At 39.7% G+C, this 21,947-nt stretch overlaps 2 protein-coding genes across 2 annotated transcripts in view; one reads left to right on the top strand and one right to left on the bottom strand.

Moving 5' to 3' along the window:
- The first annotated feature begins 1,018 nt into the window (after window positions 1–1,018).
- Window positions 1,019–7,990, top strand: LOC309451773 (guanine nucleotide-binding protein G(I)/G(S)/G(O) subunit gamma-10). The gene is made up of 3 exons (XM_082075889.1): window positions 1,019–1,204; window positions 5,182–5,313; window positions 7,105–7,990. Exons 1-2 carry the CDS (start codon window positions 1,124–1,126, stop codon window positions 5,305–5,307), a joined length of 207 nt encoding a protein of 68 aa, XP_081932015.1. The 5' UTR covers window positions 1,019–1,123; the 3' UTR covers window positions 5,308–5,313; window positions 7,105–7,990.
- Window positions 7,991–11,259: 3,269 nt separating this feature from the next.
- Window positions 11,260–21,947, bottom strand: part of SHOC1 (shortage in chiasmata 1) — a gene marked incomplete at its 3' end in the record, with an annotated part of 45,968 nt that continues 35,280 nt past the window's right edge. Inside the window, exons 16-25 of the mRNA XM_082075158.1 lie at window positions 21,659–21,837; window positions 21,114–21,219; window positions 19,256–19,367; window positions 18,160–18,281; window positions 17,149–17,242; window positions 15,998–16,129; window positions 15,642–15,791; window positions 14,445–14,595; window positions 13,650–14,207; window positions 11,260–11,360 (exon numbers count right to left, since the gene is read on the bottom strand). Coding sequence (XP_081931284.1) covers window positions 11,260–11,360; window positions 13,650–14,207; window positions 14,445–14,595; window positions 15,642–15,791; window positions 15,998–16,129; window positions 17,149–17,242; window positions 18,160–18,281; window positions 19,256–19,367; window positions 21,114–21,219; window positions 21,659–21,837 — 1,705 coding nt within the window. The remainder of the gene's footprint in view (window positions 11,361–13,649; window positions 14,208–14,444; window positions 14,596–15,641; window positions 15,792–15,997; window positions 16,130–17,148; window positions 17,243–18,159; window positions 18,282–19,255; window positions 19,368–21,113; window positions 21,220–21,658; window positions 21,838–21,947) is intronic.

The following is a 21,947-nucleotide window of genomic DNA, read 5'->3' as shown; positions in this document are numbered from 1 at the left end:
AGCTGGTAATGCCAGCGAAGATTGAGATGACCAGAGAAGAACTGTTTGCATGAACAAGTACTTCTGGGACTGGGTAGCAGTGAGATCTTTGTGAGAAAAAGTGTGTCAAGGTAATAGGATCTTGGAGAAGAACCACCTCGCCTCCTATTAACATTTTTTCAAATAACTGGGTCTGTTTTGTTGCATGTATGTACTTTTGAATACATAGTTTATCTAAGGTGAAACATACATGCACAAGGTGTGCAGAGCCAGGGCCTTTCACATTCAGCGTGAGTCTTCGCTGTGACCGTGCTGAGGTTCGATAGAAGCTCAAGCATGTCCGTGGCTGTTGGTCCTTATGTTCTGAGCAATCGTTCAAGGCTAAGAGGTTCATCCTGACAGCTTTTTAACAGGCCAGCAAACTGATGGCTGGCAAAACCACACCGAAAAGTCAAGTTAATTATTCACGGTCACTCATGAAGAAGTAACGAACAGCGTGGGGGGGACCCAGCAACCCTGGCAGCAGCAGTAGTGGGGCAGTTTGAGCCCAACAGCTGCCTGTGGGCAGGGCAGGCTGTTCAGTCTTTGCAAACTGTTCAGGATCAACCTTTTACTTGTTTTCTCTTTTTTCTTTTTTTTTTCTTTTTTTCCTTTGCCTCACTTTTACCCACCCCCCCCTTTTCTCCTCTTTCCCCACCTTTTTCACCTTTCCCCTTTTTTTACACCTTCCACCCTTTTTTTCCCCTTTTTTCTTTCCTTTCCCCCAGCCCCCCATTTAGCCCCCTCTTTTTACTTTATTCCATCTTTTTCTCCTTTCCCCACCCTTTTCTCTTTTTCTCCCCTTCCCACTTTTTTCTTTTTCATATTTTTTCTTTTTCTTTCCCCCCCCCTTTTTTAAACCTTTCCCTTTCCCTCTCCATTTCATTTTTTCCTTTTTCCTTCCTGTCCTGTTTTAACCAGCGAGGTTTTCGACCCCCAGATCAGCTGTGGCCGCCGGGGCGGGGCCGGGGCCGGGGCGGCTGCGGCCCCTCCCTGGGGCGGCTCCGCGGGGGCGGGTTGATCCGCGCCAGGCCGAGCCGAGCCGAGCCGCTCCGCTGCTTCCTTCCTTCCCTCTCTCCGTCCGTCTGTCTGTCGGCAGCCCGCGATGTCGTCGGGCGGCAGCCTGAGCACCATGCAGCGGCTGGTGGAGCAGCTGAGGCTGGAGGCGGCCGTGGAGAGGATCAAGGTGAGCGGGGTGCGCACCCCGGGGCGGGAGGGGCGGACGAGCTGCTCCTGCTGTCTCTTCCCCCTTTGTCCGTGTCGCCCGCCCTGGGAGCGAGTCCGGGGGCAGGGGACGAGGGGCGCCCGCGGTGGGGTTCAGTGGCTTTCTCTGCTGGAAGGAACTGTGATAAACAATGCAGCAGCCCCGGGTTAGTTCTGCACCAGCGAGCATGATAATCGAGGGCAGGTCCCGAGCCGGGAGCAGCCGAGTTCCCCCGGCTCTGAGCGCTGGCGGGTTCGCAGGGAGGGGCGGTGTGTTTGGTACCAGCTGACACGCTGGGGAAAGCCGGCAATTTTCTACGCATGCATGCACCTTCCGCTTGCAGACTTCCAGACAAAGACGGGCCAGCGACGCAGCGCTGTCATCTGCCAGCTCCTGAGATTCGGTTTGGTTTTGCCCTGGCAGCCCGGATTCACTCGTGGAGACGTGTCCACGACAGCTCTTGGTTCCCAGCGTGTGGTGGGGTCCACAGCTGTTTTAGGAAGTCAATTATTTCCAGCCATACACAAAATCCAGCACAGGCTGTGATGAAGAGCAAATTAATTTGTATTCTGTGCTTTCCTCTTCCCTCATCATCACCATTTTTCGCTGTGCAGTCATAAAACAGGAGCTTCCTTAGTCTCACAGCAGTGCTAATATATTGAGCCACAGGAACCTCGCTTATCGATTTAAAAATAATTTAAAATACCTTTTCTCACTATTCCTGTCCTGAGCTGTTGAAAATTTGAAGTGTCCATTGCAAGATGAAACCACTATAGCATCTGGACATCACCCTGATCAGTGCGTTACTGATACTAAATTTTATAAGCAAATACTGAGTCAGCAGATGTTTGATTAATCGAAAGTGACTGTGGTTTATCACTGCAATGATGTGTGGGAATCTGTGAGATGGCACAATGCAGAGTAGAAATGGAGACTCTGTGGCAAGAGGGATATTGTTTAACACAGAAATGATTGACTAAACATTTCTGTTGCTTTATACTGCCAGCAATAGCTTCGATCTCTCTTCCTGTTCATTTTGAGGCATATAGCCTTTCCATGTTGTTTTTTTGGGTGGGGTATAGAAAATATAGTTTGTAGTTTATTGGAGGTTACTTTGTGGCAGTAACATATTCTGGAGCCAGACTTCTCAAGGCTACATGTTTATTATGGATTCGCTTGTACGTCAGGGAGGTTTGGCCTTGGTGAGACCTCAGTCTCATCTTCCAGGATTTTGTGCAGCTCTGCTGTTCCAGGAACCTGTTAGTGCCTTTGCGCAAATGAAATGCATGATTAAAAATGTGTCTTATAAAAAGTGTCATCTGAGTTTCTTGACACGCAGTCTAAAACCAGTGAGGAATATATTCAGCTGGTGAAACCCCATTCGGTTCAGTTTTAGCAGACACTGAGGTGGGAGAAAATGTTGTTTTGGCTACTTGGAGTAGACAATGTGTTCTCAGACGGAAGCTGGATATGAAAGGATTTTTAAAAATACATCCAATACTACAAAGTTCCAATGGTGATTTTGTTTACCCTGCAGCTAAAAAAGCAGACAGGAACAATATTTTCAGAAAGAGGAAACTAAGTAGGAAATAAATACCCCCACACATCATGCACGCAGGAGCTGCTGCGGGGAGCGTGTTTGTCCTGTGGTGAAATACGGCAGAAACCCTCGTACCTTCTGTGTGAACTGGAGGAGTGAAGAATGTTCTAGGGGCCTAAGTAGGTCTAAGATTAGACAGATCCGTCCTAGAACAACATTCTGCTGCTGTAAAGATATCTCTCATACAGATGCCAAAAGTCAGGTGTGTATCTTTCTGTGAGCACCAGGACATACGCAGCTCAGTACATTTTGGACCGTTTCATAGAATCACAGAATGTCCTGAGTTGGAATGGACCCACAAGGCTCATCGAGTCCATCTCCTGTCCCTGCATGTGACAATCCCACAGTTCACACCATGTGTCTGAGGGTGTTGTCCAGTCTCTTCTTGAACACTGTCGGGCTTGGGGCTGTGACACCTCCCTGGGGAGCCTGTTCCAGTGTCCAGCACCCTCTGGGGGAAGAACCTTTTCCTAAAGTCCAACCTGAACCTCCCCTGGCACATCTTCCTGGACATTCCCTCGGGTTCTGTCATCAGTTGCCAAAGTTAAGTGTTTGGTGCCTGCTCCTCCTCTTCCCCTTGTGAGGAAGCTGTAACCACCATGAGATCTCCTCTTGGTCTCCTCTCAGTATCCTCTTCTTCAGATTGAACCAACCAACTGACTTTAGCCATTCCCCATATGGCTTCCTCTCCAAACCCTTCACCATCTTCATAGCCTCCCCTGGACACTCTCCAGCAGCTTTATACTCTTTTTATCCTGTGGCACCCAGCCCTGCACACAGTGAATGCTGCAGGTGAGGCCGCACCAGTGCAGAGCAGAGCGGGACCATCCCCTCCCTGCCTGGCTGGTGATGCTGCGCTGGATGCACCAGGACATGGGTCCCTCTTGGCTGCCAGTTTGGCAGCAAAGTGCAAGGAGATGCAGTGAAGACCTGCTGACTGTGCTGTGCTCATAGGGCAAGCCATGCCCTGAGTGACTTGCTATTCATTTTCCCCAGAAGAAGCTCCAGGCAGCCTTGGTCTGATCAGTGTTGGCACGTACCTGTGTGGCACAGTCGGGTACCAGCAAGGGGTCAGCACCGTGGTTGAGGTGGGAGCGCTAATGTGCCGGGGGCCCGAGGGGCTGGGCAGGAGACCTTTGCAGCCTCCAGAAAGAGGTTCTCCTCCAGGAAAGGAGGAGTGACAAATCCACTGACTAGGAGGGATCCTCGCTGTGGGTGCTTGTCCCTGTACTCCGCTCAGGAGAACCTGCGAGGCCATGGGAAAACGGTTTGCTTAACAGCTCCCTGAAATGCTGACAGCTGCTGGGTAAATTCGGGCAGTTTCCAGGATGAATGTCGTGGAGGAGAGCTGGGAGGTGGTGAACAGGACAGCAGTGAAAGCACAAATGAAAGAGCACACTAGGCCAGATTTCCCACAGCCTTCCCCATGCTGTTAGATGGGATGGCCAAGAACCGAAATCCCATCAGGGCTGCAGAGTGGCCGCTTCAATCAGGAGGCTGGGAAGAGGGGGGATGGTCCTTCTGGCCATTATCTCATCCCTCTGCTGGCAAGACTGCAAAGTTGTGTCAGAAAGCAAATGGGTATTTCAGGAGTTCTGTAATGAAGGCAGAGGGAAACTTGTATTCCCACTAATATGCTCAGTATTTCCTTTTGTAAAAAATTTGGCAGACAGCATGGATTTTGACAGTTCCCTGCAGCTGTTAGCAATGTGTGTCTGAGAAACTGGGAATTCCCCTGTGTTTTACTTCAAAAATAGAGGCACACGACTGACTTGCCATCCATATGGAGACCTGGGGAGTGAAGTGCTGGAAGCCTCTTCCCTTTGGGTTCCACAGTGTGTTCTGCAGCTCTGGGCTGTCCTCTTGGCGGGCTGGACTGTGCAGCCCTCACTTTGCTGCCAGAGGAAGGTTGCAATTTGGTCTTAAAAAGCTTTTCATCCTCATAATTTTGCTTTCATGCCTTATTATGCTCCTTCTTGCTTAACAGTTTGGATATGAAAATCCTTTTATAAATTATCTGATATAAGAGTTCAAATATAAAACTGAAAACAGTACAGTAGACTGCAAAATATTGTGGTCACAGTACTGTGCATTTTAATGAGGTCAGATTCCATTGCACTTGCACCTCAATCCTCTACACTCTTCTGGCTCATCACTGGCATACTATTTAATGTGTATTTCATCGGAGCTTCCTAAATATGTGTCTGTGCTGATTGATTTGGTGTTTTCAAATCCAAGAGCTGACTTGGCTGCTCTCCAGCTCTCTTTGATAATGATTATCCAGGAGGAAATGCCTAATAGATGCTTGTGAATGAATTATTTTCCTCTCTGGATTTGTTTTTCTTTCTCCTTTACACAGGTCTCTCAGGCAGCTGCGGAACTCCAGCAGTACTGTATGCAAAATGCCTGCAAAGATGCCTTGCTTGTTGGGGTTCCTGCGGGGAGCAATCCCTTCCGAGAACCCCGATCCTGTGCTCTACTCTGAAATCAGGTAATAAAGCCACAGATGCCATGATAACAATTTTAATTTGAAGTTCAAGCCCTAGGAGGGACAAGAGCACATGGTGATTGTTTGAATGTCGAGCTCTTGGAGGGAAGTATTCATCACTTCCCTGCTGGCTCTACAAATCGTTTTCCGTTTCTTTCAAGTGTGGCAGTTGAAGCATGTCTCTCTCCTACAGCTCTTTCTAGAGGTGTTTTGTTTATGAGTTGTTTTTGTTTGGTTCGTTTTTGTGTTTGAGCCACTCCAGAGTAATCAGCAGCATCCAAACCAGTAAAAACTGTCTGTGACCCACGGCTGTGTTTGATGCAGCCAGATACAAAAACCAGTCACATACCCAGCTTGAAGAAGTAAGACGAAGCTGTGGCAGTTGCACGTGTTCTGATTACTGTCTCACAGCTTAAGCAAGAACCATGTGAAAATACATTTGGTCTTCAACGTCTTCAACGTGGCTGTGCGTGTCCTGAGGCCTTTGCATTGCTGTTGGTGCAGCACCAAGAGCGGTGGAGGCAGAGAGGAGCCGAGGCCATCTGTCATCACAGCCTTCCGAGCCCTTCTCAGCGCAGGTCTGGAGGATGAGCTGCTCCCTGAACTCTGCCTGCCTTGGCACTTTGCGTCACTTGTACCTGCAGAACACCTGCAGCCTGAGCTGGGGGGTGGGCAACCCTCCAGCGTCTGCACATCTTTGGGATGCAATTCTGGGGTTCCCGCTGTTGTCTCTCCAATCTGCCGCACAGATGTCAGCTGCTGCAGCAGGAGGAAGAAGGGCCATGTGTGCTGGTAGCCTTGGGCAGGATCATACCTTAACTTTCGCTGGGAAATCTTGTTGCCTTTGCATGGCAAACAAATGTGGAAGTAGGATATTCAGAAGGGGTTACTCTTTAAAAATAAAAATAGTTCCTGCTAGAGATCTGAAAAAACTACAGAGAGGAAGAACCACTGAATTCTGTTCTTTCTTTGAGAGTGCTATCAAAGCAAAAAGGAATGTTTTCTTTAAGGGCAGAATTTACACTAGAACATGAAGTGGTTGTAAAATCTTCCCCTTCCTGCTGCCAGGGTTCCTGAGCTTGCAGATATGCTTGTGCCTCATCAGTAGCGCAGTTTTGATTGTTGCTACATAGGCTTGACTAAACAGGATTGAAGCTGAAGAGACCGAAAACTGAGCGTGAGATGCTTTTCTGGAAAAACTTGGTGCAGGGAGAAGGCACAAGCAGAAGATTTTCTTAATTTAGGTGCTACCCGTAATTCTTCCTGCAAGTAAGATAAAATTAACAGATAAAATAAAATTCATAGATAAAAGAAGATAAATAACATAAAATTCATAGTGACCGTTGCATGTGTTTTTCTGTTATTGGAGCAGCTTTCCACCTTTCTTTTGTCTTTGTGTGTGTTTGTATGTATTTCTAGGATTCAAGTATGTATTTCTAGGATCATCCAGACAGGATATGAAACATTCTTTCAAACAAGTTTGATTAATTTATGTTAATTTAAGAAATTCATAGCTCAGTCCAATATGTCATTTAGTCAACTTTTGCTGACAGATCAGTTATCTAGTTTATTGTTATTTATCTGTCTTATGATCATAAAAAATGAAAGCAAAGTTAAAAAACCAATCAAAAAAATGTGTGGTATTCAAGGATGCCAACATCCAACAAAGGAAAGCGGTTATTCTTTTTGTTTGTTTGATTTCATTGCAAAGGAGGTTTTGTGTTATGATTTGTAAGATAAATGTATCAGCTTAGGAAAATGGCATTTAATAAACTTTTTTTTTTCCTCTTATAGGGAAGGTCATTGGAGAGCTGCCTTCGAGCATGACATGAATAACAACTGCCTTTCCTTCAAAAGAAAAGCCTCTCTCTGTGTCCCAACATTTGTATGGCTAAAACAATGTCCTCGATATTTATCTGTTTGCTCTTCTGAATTTGTACTTCACTATCTTTTGCTAATGTTCTTACAGTTTTTTTAATGTAACTCTTATACTTTTAATAATCGTCACAATTGTTACTGCACTATGCTAACTATACAAATATTACTTGAGAAGTTTACATTTTAGAAAACAAAAACACACGAATTTTTACCAAATTGCTTAATCCTGTATTGGTAAACTGTTACACTGGAACAATCGTAAAATCTATTTTTTTTTTCCAAAATTAAACATCCAAAAAGTGAATTGTTAACTTATAAAAACTAAATAAAACTAAATGTTAGTACTGAAGTAATGGTCCTGGGGGAATCTTGCTTCTATTAGCAACAGCTGGAACAAACTACATTTTTTTTCAAGTGCATCGAAGTACATAAATGACACATACAAGAAACTGCTGGGCACAATGTGTATCACAGGCATGTTTCTTACACGACTTCTAATCTGTAATACTTCTAATCTGTATTTGTAAAGGTACTGCTGTGGTGGAATTTCCTTGACATGTTTAAAATATGACCAAACAGACACTAAAAATCCATGGACACCAAATACAGTTGCATGCACACTTTTCAAGGTTTGCAATACACAAAGCTTACTAAAACGTGCTTGGTGATTTGCCTTCAGTTTTTTATAGAGCACTTTTACAAGGACAACCAACTTTTTTGATAGGTTTTTAATTTTGTCTACTTTCTATTGTTTGTATTACTCTTTTAGAAATTTGGAAATAAAGTTCCTTTCCCTACTGGCTTTGAACTCGTTGTTTCATTGTAACTAAGAGCAGATACTGTAAGGAAGAGGATACTTTCATTTTGCGGTGGGAGGCCTCAAGCTATTTGGCTTTTTGGGAAGGCTGCCATTGGATTTTTTAGAAAATGTGTCTTATTGATAGAAAAATAATATTTATAGCTATATACCATTTTTGTGGTAAATAGTAACAATGTTACCCTGCTCACTTAAACATTTTGAAACTGTAAGGAAGAAGTTTGCAATCTCAGCATTTAATTTTCATTAATATTCACTGAAATGGGGCAATGAGAATCCTTCGTGCAGTTCAGTCTTTGCCAAAAGATTTTTATCCTTGCTGCAGGAAGACATTGAAATGAGAGTCGTAATACCACCAGTATGTATTGTGCCTCTAAACACAGATGAGAACATCCTTCCTTCAGAGCTTTTCTTCGCTCTGGCTTCCTTTCATTGTAGGTTGTTTGAATATGGCAGTTTTTGTTTTAGTACTCACGTGCACACACTGCGGAAGTCTAGAGGAAGCATGTCTATTCTTGCACAGAGGTGATCAGAGGCTCAGATTGAGGTCAAAAAGCTCGAGTTGGGGGAGATGACAGTGTCCATCAAATGCCTCTGAACAGCCAGCATCAGGCTCCTGGCCACTCCCTCCCCAGCAAACACTTTGTATTTCTTTAACCTCTTCCCCATCCCCACATCCGTTTCTCTCCCCGGGCTCCTCTGCTGCATACGCCTTAGTGTCCTCACTTGGAGCTGGAGTTCTGCAGTGGCTGCTGAGCTGGCACGAGGAGCTGCCAAGCCGCAGAGTGCAGGAGAGAGCGGCTGCTGCTCACCAGCTGCTGTCGTCTCTTGGCTGCCCTGTCCAGCTCTGTGTGGGATCTTCCAGCTGGAGCACCAGCGTGGGCACACGGCAGGTCCTGACTGCATCCGCATTGGGCACCAGCAGCGCGTGGGAAGAGCTGTGCAGAGGTTGTGAGATGGGGTGGGAGTGCTTCATCCTGGTGTGCCTGCGAGCATGGTGGTTCTTCTGCAGTCCCACAGGAGGAGGACACAGATTCCAGTCTCTTCAGAGGAGCATGCTTGCTGCACCCTTGTGTGCTCAGGGCAGAGCAGCTGAGCTGCTGGGTACAAGCTGGGAGAGGGATGACATCAGTGCCACCTCTGTCCTCCCATGCATGGTCTGTGACAAAAGCTGGGTGGCAGAATGAGCTCCAGAACAGAGTTGGTTGGTGTTAAGGTTCTTGGGTTTCTGCGGGGAGTCAATTTTACAAAGCATGCCGCTGCTGGTCATTTTGTGTTGGCTAAATGAAGCAGCCTGCGTCTTCACAGGCGAGCTTTTGCAGGTCTCCTTTTTGACTGTCTGCTTCTGCAGGAGCAGAACAGGGTGTCTCATCCCTGCCAGGTCAACTGGACAGTGTCTCATCTCCAGCTGTGGGTGCGCCTGGGTCTGCACTGCTTCACCGAACCAACACTGAACAGCATTGCACACGCTGCCCCTGCTCCTACAGCTGTCATCTGCAGTGGGGTGGAGAATACCTTTCTTTACCAAAGACCATCCAAAAGGGCTGTCTGCTGAGGACATTTTTTCTCCCTAATTGAAATCCAATGCAGATAGCACCTGAATTTTCTTCACTTACTTAAGGTAGGTCACATGCCTTTGTTTTTAAAGTGATCTACAGCTTATCTGAGCTAGTCTTCCATGGTCATGTGAAATGTAGTGTCAGCCCTTAGCTGTGGGAAACAAGGACATAAATACATAGCTTGGCAGTGGCAGCTATAATTTTCTCCACTGTGGTCATCTGTGACTGAGACTTCCTAGAGCTGCACTCCTAAAAGAACAGATTCCTGGGCCTTTCAGTCTAGGAGACAGTGCTGAAAAACAGAGCCAAACCCATGATGCAAAGAGATGATAGAAAATGGTTAGGTCAAGTAACCACAAAAATGGACCAGAAATAGTAAGCAAACTGCAATTTTTATTTAAATCTTATTCTGGGCAAAGTAGAGAAAAGCTGGCTTGTTTGCATTCTACTAGAGGTCTTATGTTACACTTGAAAGGGGTTTTCTAAAGTCTTGCAAACAATTTGGGCACAAAAAACTTGGGGATATTACTGTGAACTGAAATTGCTATTAGTAGTGTTATCACATCTTTTAGGAACTCTCAGCTAAAAATCAGCACTCCATTTTCTTTGAGAGACCAAAGCTTTCTCCCCTAAATGCTGGATTTTGTTATCCAAATAATGAATATGCACTTAACGAAGGCTCAATGTCAAGAAAATATTTTACTGCAAGCATGAACTTTAAACTTGGTGGTTGTGTTGTTTTTTTTTTTTTTTTTATTTTTTTCCCCCCTTTCTGTTATTGCATCAAGGTTAAAAAGATTTGTAAGTTTGAAAACTGAATCACGTCAGCTGAAGGCCACTGAACAGACACGGACATTCTGGAGCTGGCAGGCATTCCTGTGCAAACCATGTATGCATTCCTGCAGCAGAATGGAGTTACTGTCTACCACAGCTCCCACACGTATTTCCAGTTTCATTGCCAAATCTTTTGATGGAAAGTGAGGGTTCCAGTACTACTCTATCCTCTCTCTCACTGCCTCCCAGGTGACTCCCATCTCCCTACTTGCTGATGCACTGTAGCAGGCTGAAACATGTGGATGCCAACAAATGTCCTTCCATCAGATTATGGAGGGAGCTAAGGGTCACAGCTTAGTTCTCCCAATGCAATATATCAGAATTCTAAATTTCAACATGTCTTTCACATGTTGTCCACAAAACAAATACGTTGTTCAGGAACTCACTGTGTGGTTTCTAAAGGAGCTGTCAGAAGAAGCGGAACTGAGCCCAAGGGACAAATACAAAGGGTCACAGCTCTAAGTGCAAGAAAGCTCTAAAATTTCAAGAGCAGCCCTGAGATTTGGGAAGATTGGTCCATGTTTAAGTTTGGGAAGCTGCATGCTCTGGGAGCAGACATAGGTGCCTTGAAACCTCTATATTCTTATCTTTTTTAAATTAATATTTTATTTTTGTATAAAGAGTGATAAAGTACCTTTATATCACCCATCAGAACAAACAGAGAAGCAGTAATTCTGCAGGTTCAAGGAACTAACTTGTTCAGTAAAATCTTAAAAACATACAAAAGAAGCCTGAATTATTAAGGATTTCAAAACACTAATTTTTCTCTAAAAATAAATTAAAAAATGAATGTAATCTATTTCTCTTCAAGGAGTTTAAGAATTTTAAAAAGTATGCGTAGTAAGCAAATCCCCATTTCATTCAAAAAAATTTGAGACGTGTTTGTCCATCACTTCTTCCAGGGACTCTTTCATATGACAGTCTCTTTTTTTTGAACTCTGGTACTTCTGCAAATCCTGAATCTGTAAAAGAAGTGGAAAGAAAATATATGTACAATAAACTGCAAATACAACATGAATGCAGATTTAACTATGTGTTTCTCAGAAACAACATAAGACTTTAGCTTTAACCAGGATGCTCTAAATGAAAAGTATCAACTGCCATAAAATTAAATATGTAAAGATTAATATTAACTACTACTTACTACAACTGATCAGTTTTATGCATATTGTCCTGTAATAATAACAGAGTACCTTATACAGAATAAATACATCAACCTGCACTATGCTTAACCACAATATTTCAGTAAAGATATAAATGTTTATTTCTATTTCATTAACTATACACTCAGTACTATTCAGTAGTTGTGAAAGTTAATTCTTTTTAACCAGAGACGTGTTCATGTTTCTGTAAGTTGTTTAAAAAAGCTACTTACATTCTTAAGATTCAAGTATCTTTAAAATAAAATATTTGAGTGGTTGCTTATTCAAAATAAGCTACTGTAAGAAAATTCTGTTTAGTCTTTACAAACAGTATTGTCAGAAAACTTTAACACTGACCTAAAGGCTTCATCTGCTCCTGTGGAAATAGTGACTTGTCATATTAGCATTAATTGTTTGTGGTTTAATAAAAGCTTGAACTGAAGCCTAAAGAAATCCCTGGGGGTTCCCAATGTGTCTTTTTAACTTGACCGTGCACACATTTCTTAAACTTGGGATTCCACATTTCTTAAATCTGGCACTTCAGAAAGGCTTTCACTGTATTAAGGTGTGCTTTTTCATTAGTGTGTACAACTGTTTAGTACACTTTTTTTTTTTTTTCCCTAGCAAGTGGAAAATAAAGTAAAACAAGCCTATTCTTAAAAAATCTAAAGCAAAAATCACTCTTCCTTTTTTTGATTTGATTCATGTTGTTTAAGTATACCTTTACCCTACTGGGCAAGAGTATTAGATAGCTTATCAGTGGGAGATCACAGTGTTTTCAGAATGCTGTAAAATTGGTACCAGAAGAATCTCCCCCATCTCTACTGAAACTCTTGTATTTATAATTTTATACTATCAGTGCCAGTTACAGGTTACTGAAATAGTGTTGTCTACTGAAATACTGAAATACTGTTATCTACCCAGTAATACTCCAGGTCTCAATTTTAATCCCAACGGAAGGGCAACAGGTCTGTTAAGAGTTTCTATATGAACATTTTGATTTCCATAGGCTGAAATTTAAAAGCAGTTCACCATATCCAATTAAATTTTCCTCTCTTGACTACCATAATTGCCTTAAGCAGCCCATGAAACATAATGATATCAATTAGTTACTTGTGTTTTCATGAATGAGTCTGGTCTAGTTAATGAAAGCATTTTAATGCTGTGCAGACCTTGCTGTACCACCAAGAGATTTAAGGACAGGCAGCAACAGAGAAAACATAAATTAAATGCTAGGAGTTATGCACTTTATTTGAGAAGCTTAACCTTGTATTTTTAAAGAATGTGGCACTTCACCTATAGGGAAGTGTCAGAATAAAAAAAAATACTACAATATATGATACAGCAATACTTAGCTTGACAGGGACTAGTGATGCTTTCTTACTTTTAAGACTCCATGGATACGTATCATGGCTTATAAAAAAAGGTCTGAAGCTGACTATCTTTGAGAAAGTAAACCAGGGATAAGAAAATGACCAAAAAAAAAAGAAAAAAAGAGAAGCCTGAAGGTTTTATACAAGGACTGTACACACCTTCAGGGTAAACAGCTAAAAAATATTCGCAGAATAAGGGAACTGTATGAAACAAACTTAGAAAGGTGTCAGAGTGAAATTCTTACTCCGTGAACACCAACAGCAAAATCACAGCCATTAGCAGTATCTAAATTTGCCAAATCTACTTTTTGTCCTTTAGAGAAAATACTTTCTAGTCTTTTCTTCCCCCTTTTGTCCAAACCTATGTTTACAAAATAATCTTTCCCATAACTTTTAAAACAATTCTGGCACATTTATTATGCACATTTCAGGCACTGCCAAAGAGAGGAGAAGCTGAAGCTTACAATATTGGAGAACTACACTTTTCAACATTTCAGCAAGGAAAAATAACAGTAGTATTCTTACACTCAACACAGAAAAGAAATGTTTAGGAAGATTTTGTCACAGAAGAAATAGATACGCAAGTAAGATTTTAGTAAAGGAAACATGAAACTGTCGGGCTGGACTGGATTTAACAACTAGATGAAGAATACACAAAATCTAGTCTTACAGATACTCCTGTGTCCAACTGAGTTACAAACAGAATTTCAGAAAATTCTGCTTGCCTTGGACATACCTGTTCTATTTTTCTCATTTGTCCAAAAGAATGGTAGACTTTGGTTTCTCTTTCCTTTAGATTCTCTGCCTATTTGGTTAAAATTCAGACTTTGAAGCTCATGTGGGTCAACAAAAAAATCAGAGAGAAAAGTATCAGATGCAAAGGAATCACAGGGGCCTGTGGATGGAGAGTCATTCCATGGGGTCTGGTCAATTAGAATTCCTGGGCTTTTGTATGTTGTATCTCCAAATTCTTCTAGAAAACTCTTAGAGCTCTCCTGAGGTGCATAGCCACTGAAAGTTGCAAAAAAACTCTCTTTTTCAGAGTGTTTGGAAGAATGATCGGAGCTACAGTGCGTCTTGAAAGGCTGTCTTTGAACATGAAGAGAATTCGTAACATCAAGAAGAGCGAAATCTTCACAGTCCTTTCGCAGAGCAAAGAAATTCTGCTTCCCTCTCATAATTACGTCTGAAGAACATGATTTCTTTTGCATACTGCTTGGAAGATCAGGGTCAAAAAAACCATCATGATGATTCAATGGAGGAACTAGGCCTTCAGAATTCATATGAGATGTTCCTGGCAGAGAAAAATTTGAACCATTATGTTTGGAGAATGAAAACTCAGCTTATTTCTCTACATTTTGGAGAAAACCAAGATGCCACTGAGCATTTTAACTGCAGTCTGTCTCTGCAGAATAACTGACATTTCCATAATTAGAAGATAAAGATTCTAATACACTAAGATTTTTCATTTCCAAAGGAAACACATTTTCTTCGTAATTCAAGATACTACCTGTGCTGTTCTGTGCCTTACCAAGCAGCTCTAAAGACTGATGATTTTGTTTATAATCGGGACAGAATGTGTTGAAGTTATTCCGGTTTTCTGGGGGTGATGGACCTTTCACTGTTGTTTCTGATGGAGCAGCAGCATTTACGTTGTACGAAGATGTCATGTCACTAAAATGCTGAAACCAAAATACTTGATAATTGAGGATACATGAGGAGTGTGTATAGTACACGTCTACACTGTCAAATTCAAAACCAGTTGTTAGGATTCTAAGATGTATAATTTTTTGTTTACTGGAATGAAAAATAAGTTACCAATACATAGGGACAGGCATGTACCTGTCTCAAATTTATAAACAGAGTAAGAGCCTGCGTCTTGAAACACAGGAAAATCTCAATATCTTAATATACTTTATTCTCTTTCATTAGTCCAGGACTGTAGGAAGTAGTGTCTGCAATGGATTTGCGCATATCATACATCAAAGAGGAATTAAACTGATGAGATCTTATTCTGTTTTTCCATCAGTAAACATGGCTTTACACATATACAGTTATTACAATAACATGCACAAGTTGATATTCAGTGTAGAAGCTTGTCCTCCCATTTTCTTGACTGGCAAAAACTGTGCATTTTAAAATCTAATTAGCTGACTATGATCAGCCTATAATTATCTCAGAGTTGGCCCAACTGAAACAGTAGGACCACACAATTCTAGGTGCAGAGTGGACACTTCAGTGAATGGAATTCTTCATCTCAACCCCTGGGGCTCTTTCAAATGCTTAGTACTATGAATTTATAAGGGGTGGGTTTATTGTTGTGTAAGAATAAGGAAGGAAATGAGGAAGGAAACAAGGGAGGGAAGGAGAGAAGGAGGAAGGGGAAAAGGCCTGGAAATACTTAAATGGAAAACATTTCTTATATTAGGGAAACATGTAAGTTTGTATGTTGATACAACACTTGATACAATGAAGCTTGAAGAAGCAGCTGATCAAACAAGTATTTTTTCCAGTTAAGGAAATGTTCTAATCATCTTCACAAGAACATGGTGACTTGATAAACTCTGATGAGATTTGCAGGCTCAACATTTTAGATTTGAATTATATGCTAAAGCATATAATTAGTTTTTAAATGATACCTCCAAATATTCATGTAGCATCAGCTAAAAAAAATGTATTACAACAGCGCAAAAAGATTTATCTAATACATAAATTAATTTTGGCCAACCTTTAAAACTTTTTTTGGAACCTCTGGCAGAAGTTCCTGAAGTTGATCAAAGCTTGCAAGAAACAATGTGTTCAGTGAAGATCCCTTCTTTAACATAACCTGAGCAACCAGAGGGTTGATACATGGAAAAGTAAGCAGGCATTTCTCTGTCTGAAAATGGAAATCAATTTGTTAGACTGATATCTGACAAACTTTTATATATATATATAAAACCAAACTTTACATATATAGATGTAATAATACTTACATACTTATCTTCTCAATATACTTTAAGAGAACAACAAAAAAAGCCTAGAATTTTGTGAGTAGGAAAAATGGGAAGAAAAGAGTATAATTTAATGCAATGATGAGCAAACCTCAGATGGCAAGACAGAAAGCCAGGATTTGTCCAGCCACTCATGAGGACTGACATTAGATGTTATCAAAATGTTGTCAGCAATCTGACGAATTAGCAGTGCTGCCTCTTCAATCCCTGGTGTAAGAACTACCTAAAAATGATACATACAGTTTTTGGTTACAACTTACGCTAAGAAATGTCTTAATTTGCTCCAGAAGTTAAATGGGAAAGCTTAAAGGTGACCCTGAGCACAACAGCTGGTAATGTGGAGTAATTAAACCTGATCCCTGCTTACCATGTTGGGGGAACTCCAAGCTCTGACCACTAGCCTAGCTGCAAATTACACTCCTCATTTATGTAAATCCTATGTAAGTGAAATTAGTTTATCCTATAGGCTTTTTATATGTGATCAAGTTTATGGGTATGAGTTCCTAATAAAACAGGTAATTTGGAAACACCTAATATAGTTTAAGAAGATGTATAACACTTTGGAGGTGTAAGTAATTTCCACACGAACGACACTGCTGAGTACACGGAATGAAAACAGCCTTGTCCTCTCTTTAACCTTCCTTTACCCAGATAAATTTGAAACAAATTTTAATGTGCAAATAAGTTTAAAATTGCCTGAAAAGATGTTACTTCATTCAAAAGTAATGTTACAGACATCATCTTGGCAAGCTGAATTAAACTTCTGCCCCATTTTCTAATGTTGCTTATTCTAGATACTGCATTTTCTGATTTATAATGAAAAAGTTAATTTATCTTGCCACATAAAAAAAAACCACAAACAAAAACAAATGAACAAACACAACTAGCTGACACCAGAGAAAATTGCCTTTTTCTTCTATCAGATTAGTAACATAATATTAATCTGAAACATCAAATTAAGACATAAACATAACTAATTCCAATAATTCATAAAATTGAAGGTACGATTTCATTGCTTGACTCCTAGCCATAAAAACAATTCAGGTGCTATTTGATTCAACTTGTACTGCAGTCAGTACAGTCTTTTCACTGACTCTGGCAGCACTGAATTAATCTCCCCCTCTTATTTTTATAATTTTAAGCTATTATAAGGTTTTGATGTAGAATGCATACTTGATTAGGCACTTTAAAAATGTCATACAATGAAGATTAAAACAGAAAGTTTGTTACAAAAAATATTACCTTCACTTCAAAGTCTTCTGACTTCTGTGTAAGTTCAATTAGAGCAGCATAAATTAAGACAAGGTTAAGCAGAGTATCTCCCCTGAGACTGTACCTATAAAACAGTTTCATTGGCCCATTAATATTTAATATGCACATGTAATAATACCAAAATGTCTGTTCCATGTGTTAATAATTGTCTGTTTCATTCCTTGGAACTGAGAATACTAGTACAGTTTGAGAATTAATACCTGTGAAAGGAGAACTAGGACACATGAAGTGACTGAGTGCTCAAGCAAAGCGAGCCTGGCCTGCAGCAAAAGGATTGGATGGGGGTCAGTCACTGGAGAAAAATTACACAGAGAGGAAAGGTGATGCATGGAAAACTCACCACTTGCTCATAGAAAGAAATCTCACAATAGGTAGTACAGGAATGCTTATAAACTGTATCAACAAAAACTGTGCTTCCATAGCAAAAGGAGAACTACTGATGGGTTAGAAGAACATTTGAAGAGTGTCTCCCTGTTGCAAATTATATACAGTGAGGCTAACAGGGTAATTTATAACCATGTACTTGTAGAGGTTAATTTACGTCAAAGAGTTATGAAGAATAATTCCAGTGGTTAATATCCTTATTCTTATGAAATTTCTGGACCTGTTAATTCAAAATACACCTCATATTAGCATTACCTGCCTCAAATCCTGTTACAACAACCATTTCTTTACCTCTTGTGTAAGACTAAAAACATCCTAATACATAAAAACATCTTCGCTGACTGTTTTTTGGAGTCCCCAGTGATTACTGGTACTTCTGGTACTTCATTCCACTTCTATCATTCCACTGTAACTAAGCAAAAAGTCCAAAGCACACTAGAAATATGAGCTAACAATATTAATATTGCTCTAAGAGAAATATGTTCCTACAGGGAAATTCAAAGAACAAAGAGTGTTAGCTTGTTCTAATAAGCAGCTTCCTTTAGTGGTAAGTTTGCTTTAAAAATACCAAGATACCAGAAGAATTTAATAACTTACTCTAAACTCAGTCTTTCTCTGGAATAGAAAATGATCCAACAGCATGTATATTGGAGCGATAATGCCATCAGCTTCCATATTATACTGTCATAGGATTTATCATAATTTAGTTCTTCCATACCCTACCATAAAATTAATATAAAAAGTAAAAACTAAATAAATATATTACCATGGCTGTCACAAGCTTTTAATGTGCATCGCTGTATTATGCAGAAGTTAGATCAAACAAAAATACAGTTAAATAATAGAGGCATTAAGTACGCAGCTGGTAGTCAGGAAAACTAGGCTGCATTTGCAACTTTTATTTGTTTGACCTTTAATAGCTGATTCACTTGCTTCATGTCTCTGTTTTGCTCCTGTAAAAAGGAAACACTGCTACTAACATTTCAGGGTGTTCTTAAGATTTCTGAGAACTTTAATAATGTACAATACTGTTATAAACCTCTGAACTATTTACTTAACCTATACAAATCATATTATACCTACACTGAATCAAGCACACCGCTAATTGCAGTAGCATTTTCAGTAACACGTAGGAATATCTATGTTGTGTTTGTAATACTAATTGATTATTTTATTCTTGATCTATCTTTCAGTAGCAGTTCTTCTAGTTGTAAAGTCATCTGTTGCTGCATACCAGAATTTAAATGTTATGCTATTGTCTAAATGATTACTTTTTGCTAAAAGTAAGACATGGTATTCTCCGGGCTAATTCAGATAACTATCTGAAACGGGAGGAATTAACATGCACATTGATAAAAGCTTATAGTGACAGATACATTGAATTAATTATTAAACTATTCCTTCATGTAACCTTATTTTCAAGAATGCATCCTTTAACTAGATTTAATACAATTCAATCTCAGGTCAAATTTTACACTTCTGTGAAAAAATGTAGATACAGACATGAGAACATTTTAAACTAGTCAAACTGACACAGAATTTTGGAGGTAATGAATTTGGAAATAATTTGTGTGGTGAAACAATGCATGAAATATGATTATGAGGAAGAAAAGATACGTTAGAAGGCTGCAGATATGGTCTACAAGTGACCAAATACATAACAGAACTTGGACATACTAGTTTGATTTTGTACCTGCAGAAAGATAGCAGTACATTCATCTATTGTCAACACAACATATCGATCTGTACTTCCAAAGAGCCTTAAGGAGAAACTACTGCTTCTTTCAACAAAGGTAATGCTGTACCTGAAGAAGTCAAATTATTTTATCAAATCTCAGCTAAGTAAAATAAGATTTTCTTAAAGGAAATTAATAACATACTTCTCTCAATACAATTTTTTAAGTTGCACATCTTTTCATACCTTGATCTTTCTCAAATGCTCAAGGTCACTTTAAGACACATGCAAAGAATACACATCAATGTAGCAGTGACTTAATGGAATATTATTTGATCAAATTATGTTGCTAATCACACCAAATATGACCTGATACCCAGCTTCTGACATACAGACATACAGAAACTAAGATAGATGAATCAAGAAAATAGCTACTCCATTTGTGTAATTAAATGCATATTGCATTTATTTTCTTCCTTTCATGATTGTGCAGCATAGGGAAACCAAACTGAGTGAAAACTCCCTGACTGCCATTGGTATGATCCCAAATTTTTCTGAGTGAAGAAGAACTGCCGGCAGCAGAGGCTCCTGTTACCAGCTGTGTGAGCAAAGTGTCACTGAATGAACATCACACACTTGAGGCCTTCAGGGAGTCTTGACTGACTAAAGGGGAAGGTTGAGAAGGTACAATCGTCACACTACTTGGCCTCATCCCTAGGAAACACAGGAGATATAAACCTGAATCTGCCAGCAGTAAGTCCTCTAGAAACTTGGATGGACAGTGTATTCAGACATTAAGAAAAAAGTGACCCTTTCTGAAACTATATAGCTCTTTGCTCACCTATTTAACTACTTCATGAGTTCTAAAAGGAGCTTACATGAAAATACCATAAAGCATTCCTGGCTATTTAGCTTATGGCCAGGCTGAACAGAGAATTTGAACAGGTTAGAATTTAAAACTGCATGTCAAATTAAATGCCTTTTTTCTTTTTCCTATTGAACTGTAATTAGAGGCAGCTCAAAAATGGCTTCATGGCTGACTTGAGAATACAGCAAAGATCAAAACTGGCATGTCTCCTCAGCAACATGGTGAAATCAAACGTCTGTATCTCTGGCACTATGTCTAAGAAATGCTGCTGCACTGTTCCCTATTTCTTTCTGGTTTTTGTTTTGGTTTGGTTTGTTATTTTTCTTCCCATGAAACTTTTATCAGGTATTTATTATTGTGAAGGCAAAACATAATAAAATTATGTCAAAGAAAATAACACACATATGCAATGATTTATAAAAATTAAATTTTTGTACAGGTTAAAGTATATTCTAAAGTAAGTGAATATCAGGTCTGAATTTTTTAAACAAATTGGTTTTTGTTTTTAACTCAGCCACTCGCAAAAGCTGTGATGCATCAGAAAATGTGACTGTCTTACTGTTTGTTTGTTGTTTTGTTTTGTTTGTTTTTTAGCATAGTTCTGGTAGTTAAAAAAACAAAAAATCTAAACCCATTTTTTTAAAGAATTAAATGCAAAGTCTACCGAGCACCAAAAAGCCCTAATGCAAAAAGATGTCTTGGGATAACATTATGATTTTCAGGGAAAAGCAGAAAATAAAAAAAGTTGTTTTGATTAGAAGTGCTAGCTCATAAATAAAACAAATTGCCCAATTTCATTCTGGTTCACATCTGTGTGAATCTATAGAATTAAGTTATCAACTTCAGCAAAAAAATTATCTTTGTCTCTTAAAATGCTAACAGTGTAATTGCAGTGATGTACGTGTTAGCCAAGTAGATGGCTGCTACGTGATATAGTAGGACCAGATACACATCCTGGAAAACTGAAAATAAATAGTCAATAAGATTAAATAGGTTATTTTCACTGACTTGGATTCCAGAAGTTGAAGGATATCTGGCATATTAAGAAGACCTTCAGTTGTCAGAAATACATATGGAATCTGTACCTCCAGAAGAAAGGAACCACGGTGATCCCCTGAAACATTTTGTATATGTAAGATAACAGTTTCATAAGAAAAAGCTAAAGATACATTTAGGAATTTAAATAGACACATCTTTTAAAAATGTAGTTTTATTCGTCCCCATTAAAATGCCTCCATTATATGCCTTTAAAAAAAATTAAATTCATCTGAATCTCTTTGAAATTAAGCTTTGATTTATATTCATTTAGATCTACAGCAACATTCCCTTTGCAAGAGGAAGGGTGGATACAGCTTGCAGTAACTGTAAATAACCTGTGAACTTGGCATAAGTCTTTTATCAACCAACATTTACTACTACATCCTGGCCAAAACTAGGCTCACACCCTAAGAAAAACACCTTCCTGTCTTGCTGTACAGATAAACCAGCTCTGTTTGCTTAGCTTCATCTTCATAATTTATTTATCATTCATTAAAATCCTGGGGAGCACTTACCCATTTTTAATGTTTCAGGAAGAGTGGTCTTAAAAGTCATGTAAGTAACATTCAGATTTTTGCATATATTTTTCCAGCAAGAGTTTTCCGAATAATCATATTCCATTACTAGTGAGAAGTGTGTCCAAGGGAAGTCAGCTCCAATTTGCTGATTATGTACAATGACACAGGAATATCTACTAAGGCTTAAAAAAACAACCAAACAAAAAAATAAAATTAAGTTCAGGTAGAATTACCCTCAGAAGAAAATAAACACATTTTTACTTTGAAGAATTATCACTGTTTAAGT

This window comes from Streptopelia decaocto (assembly GCF_964273445.1).
Source record: "Streptopelia decaocto genome assembly, chromosome: Z".
NCBI lineage: Eukaryota > Metazoa > Chordata > Aves > Columbiformes > Columbidae > Streptopelia > Streptopelia decaocto.
This window is presented reverse-complemented; position numbering and strand designations above follow the sequence as displayed.

Excerpts from the sequence above, each read along its gene's own strand:
- LOC309451773 (XM_082075889.1), top strand. The coding sequence starts at position 1,124 with ATGTCGTCGGGCGGCAGCCTGAGCACCATGCAGCGGCTGGTGGAGCAG. Across the intron at positions 1,205-5,181 it reads CGGCCGTGGAGAGGATCAAG|GTCTCTCAGGCAGCTGCGGA; the intron begins GTGAGCGGGGTG and ends TCCTTTACACAG.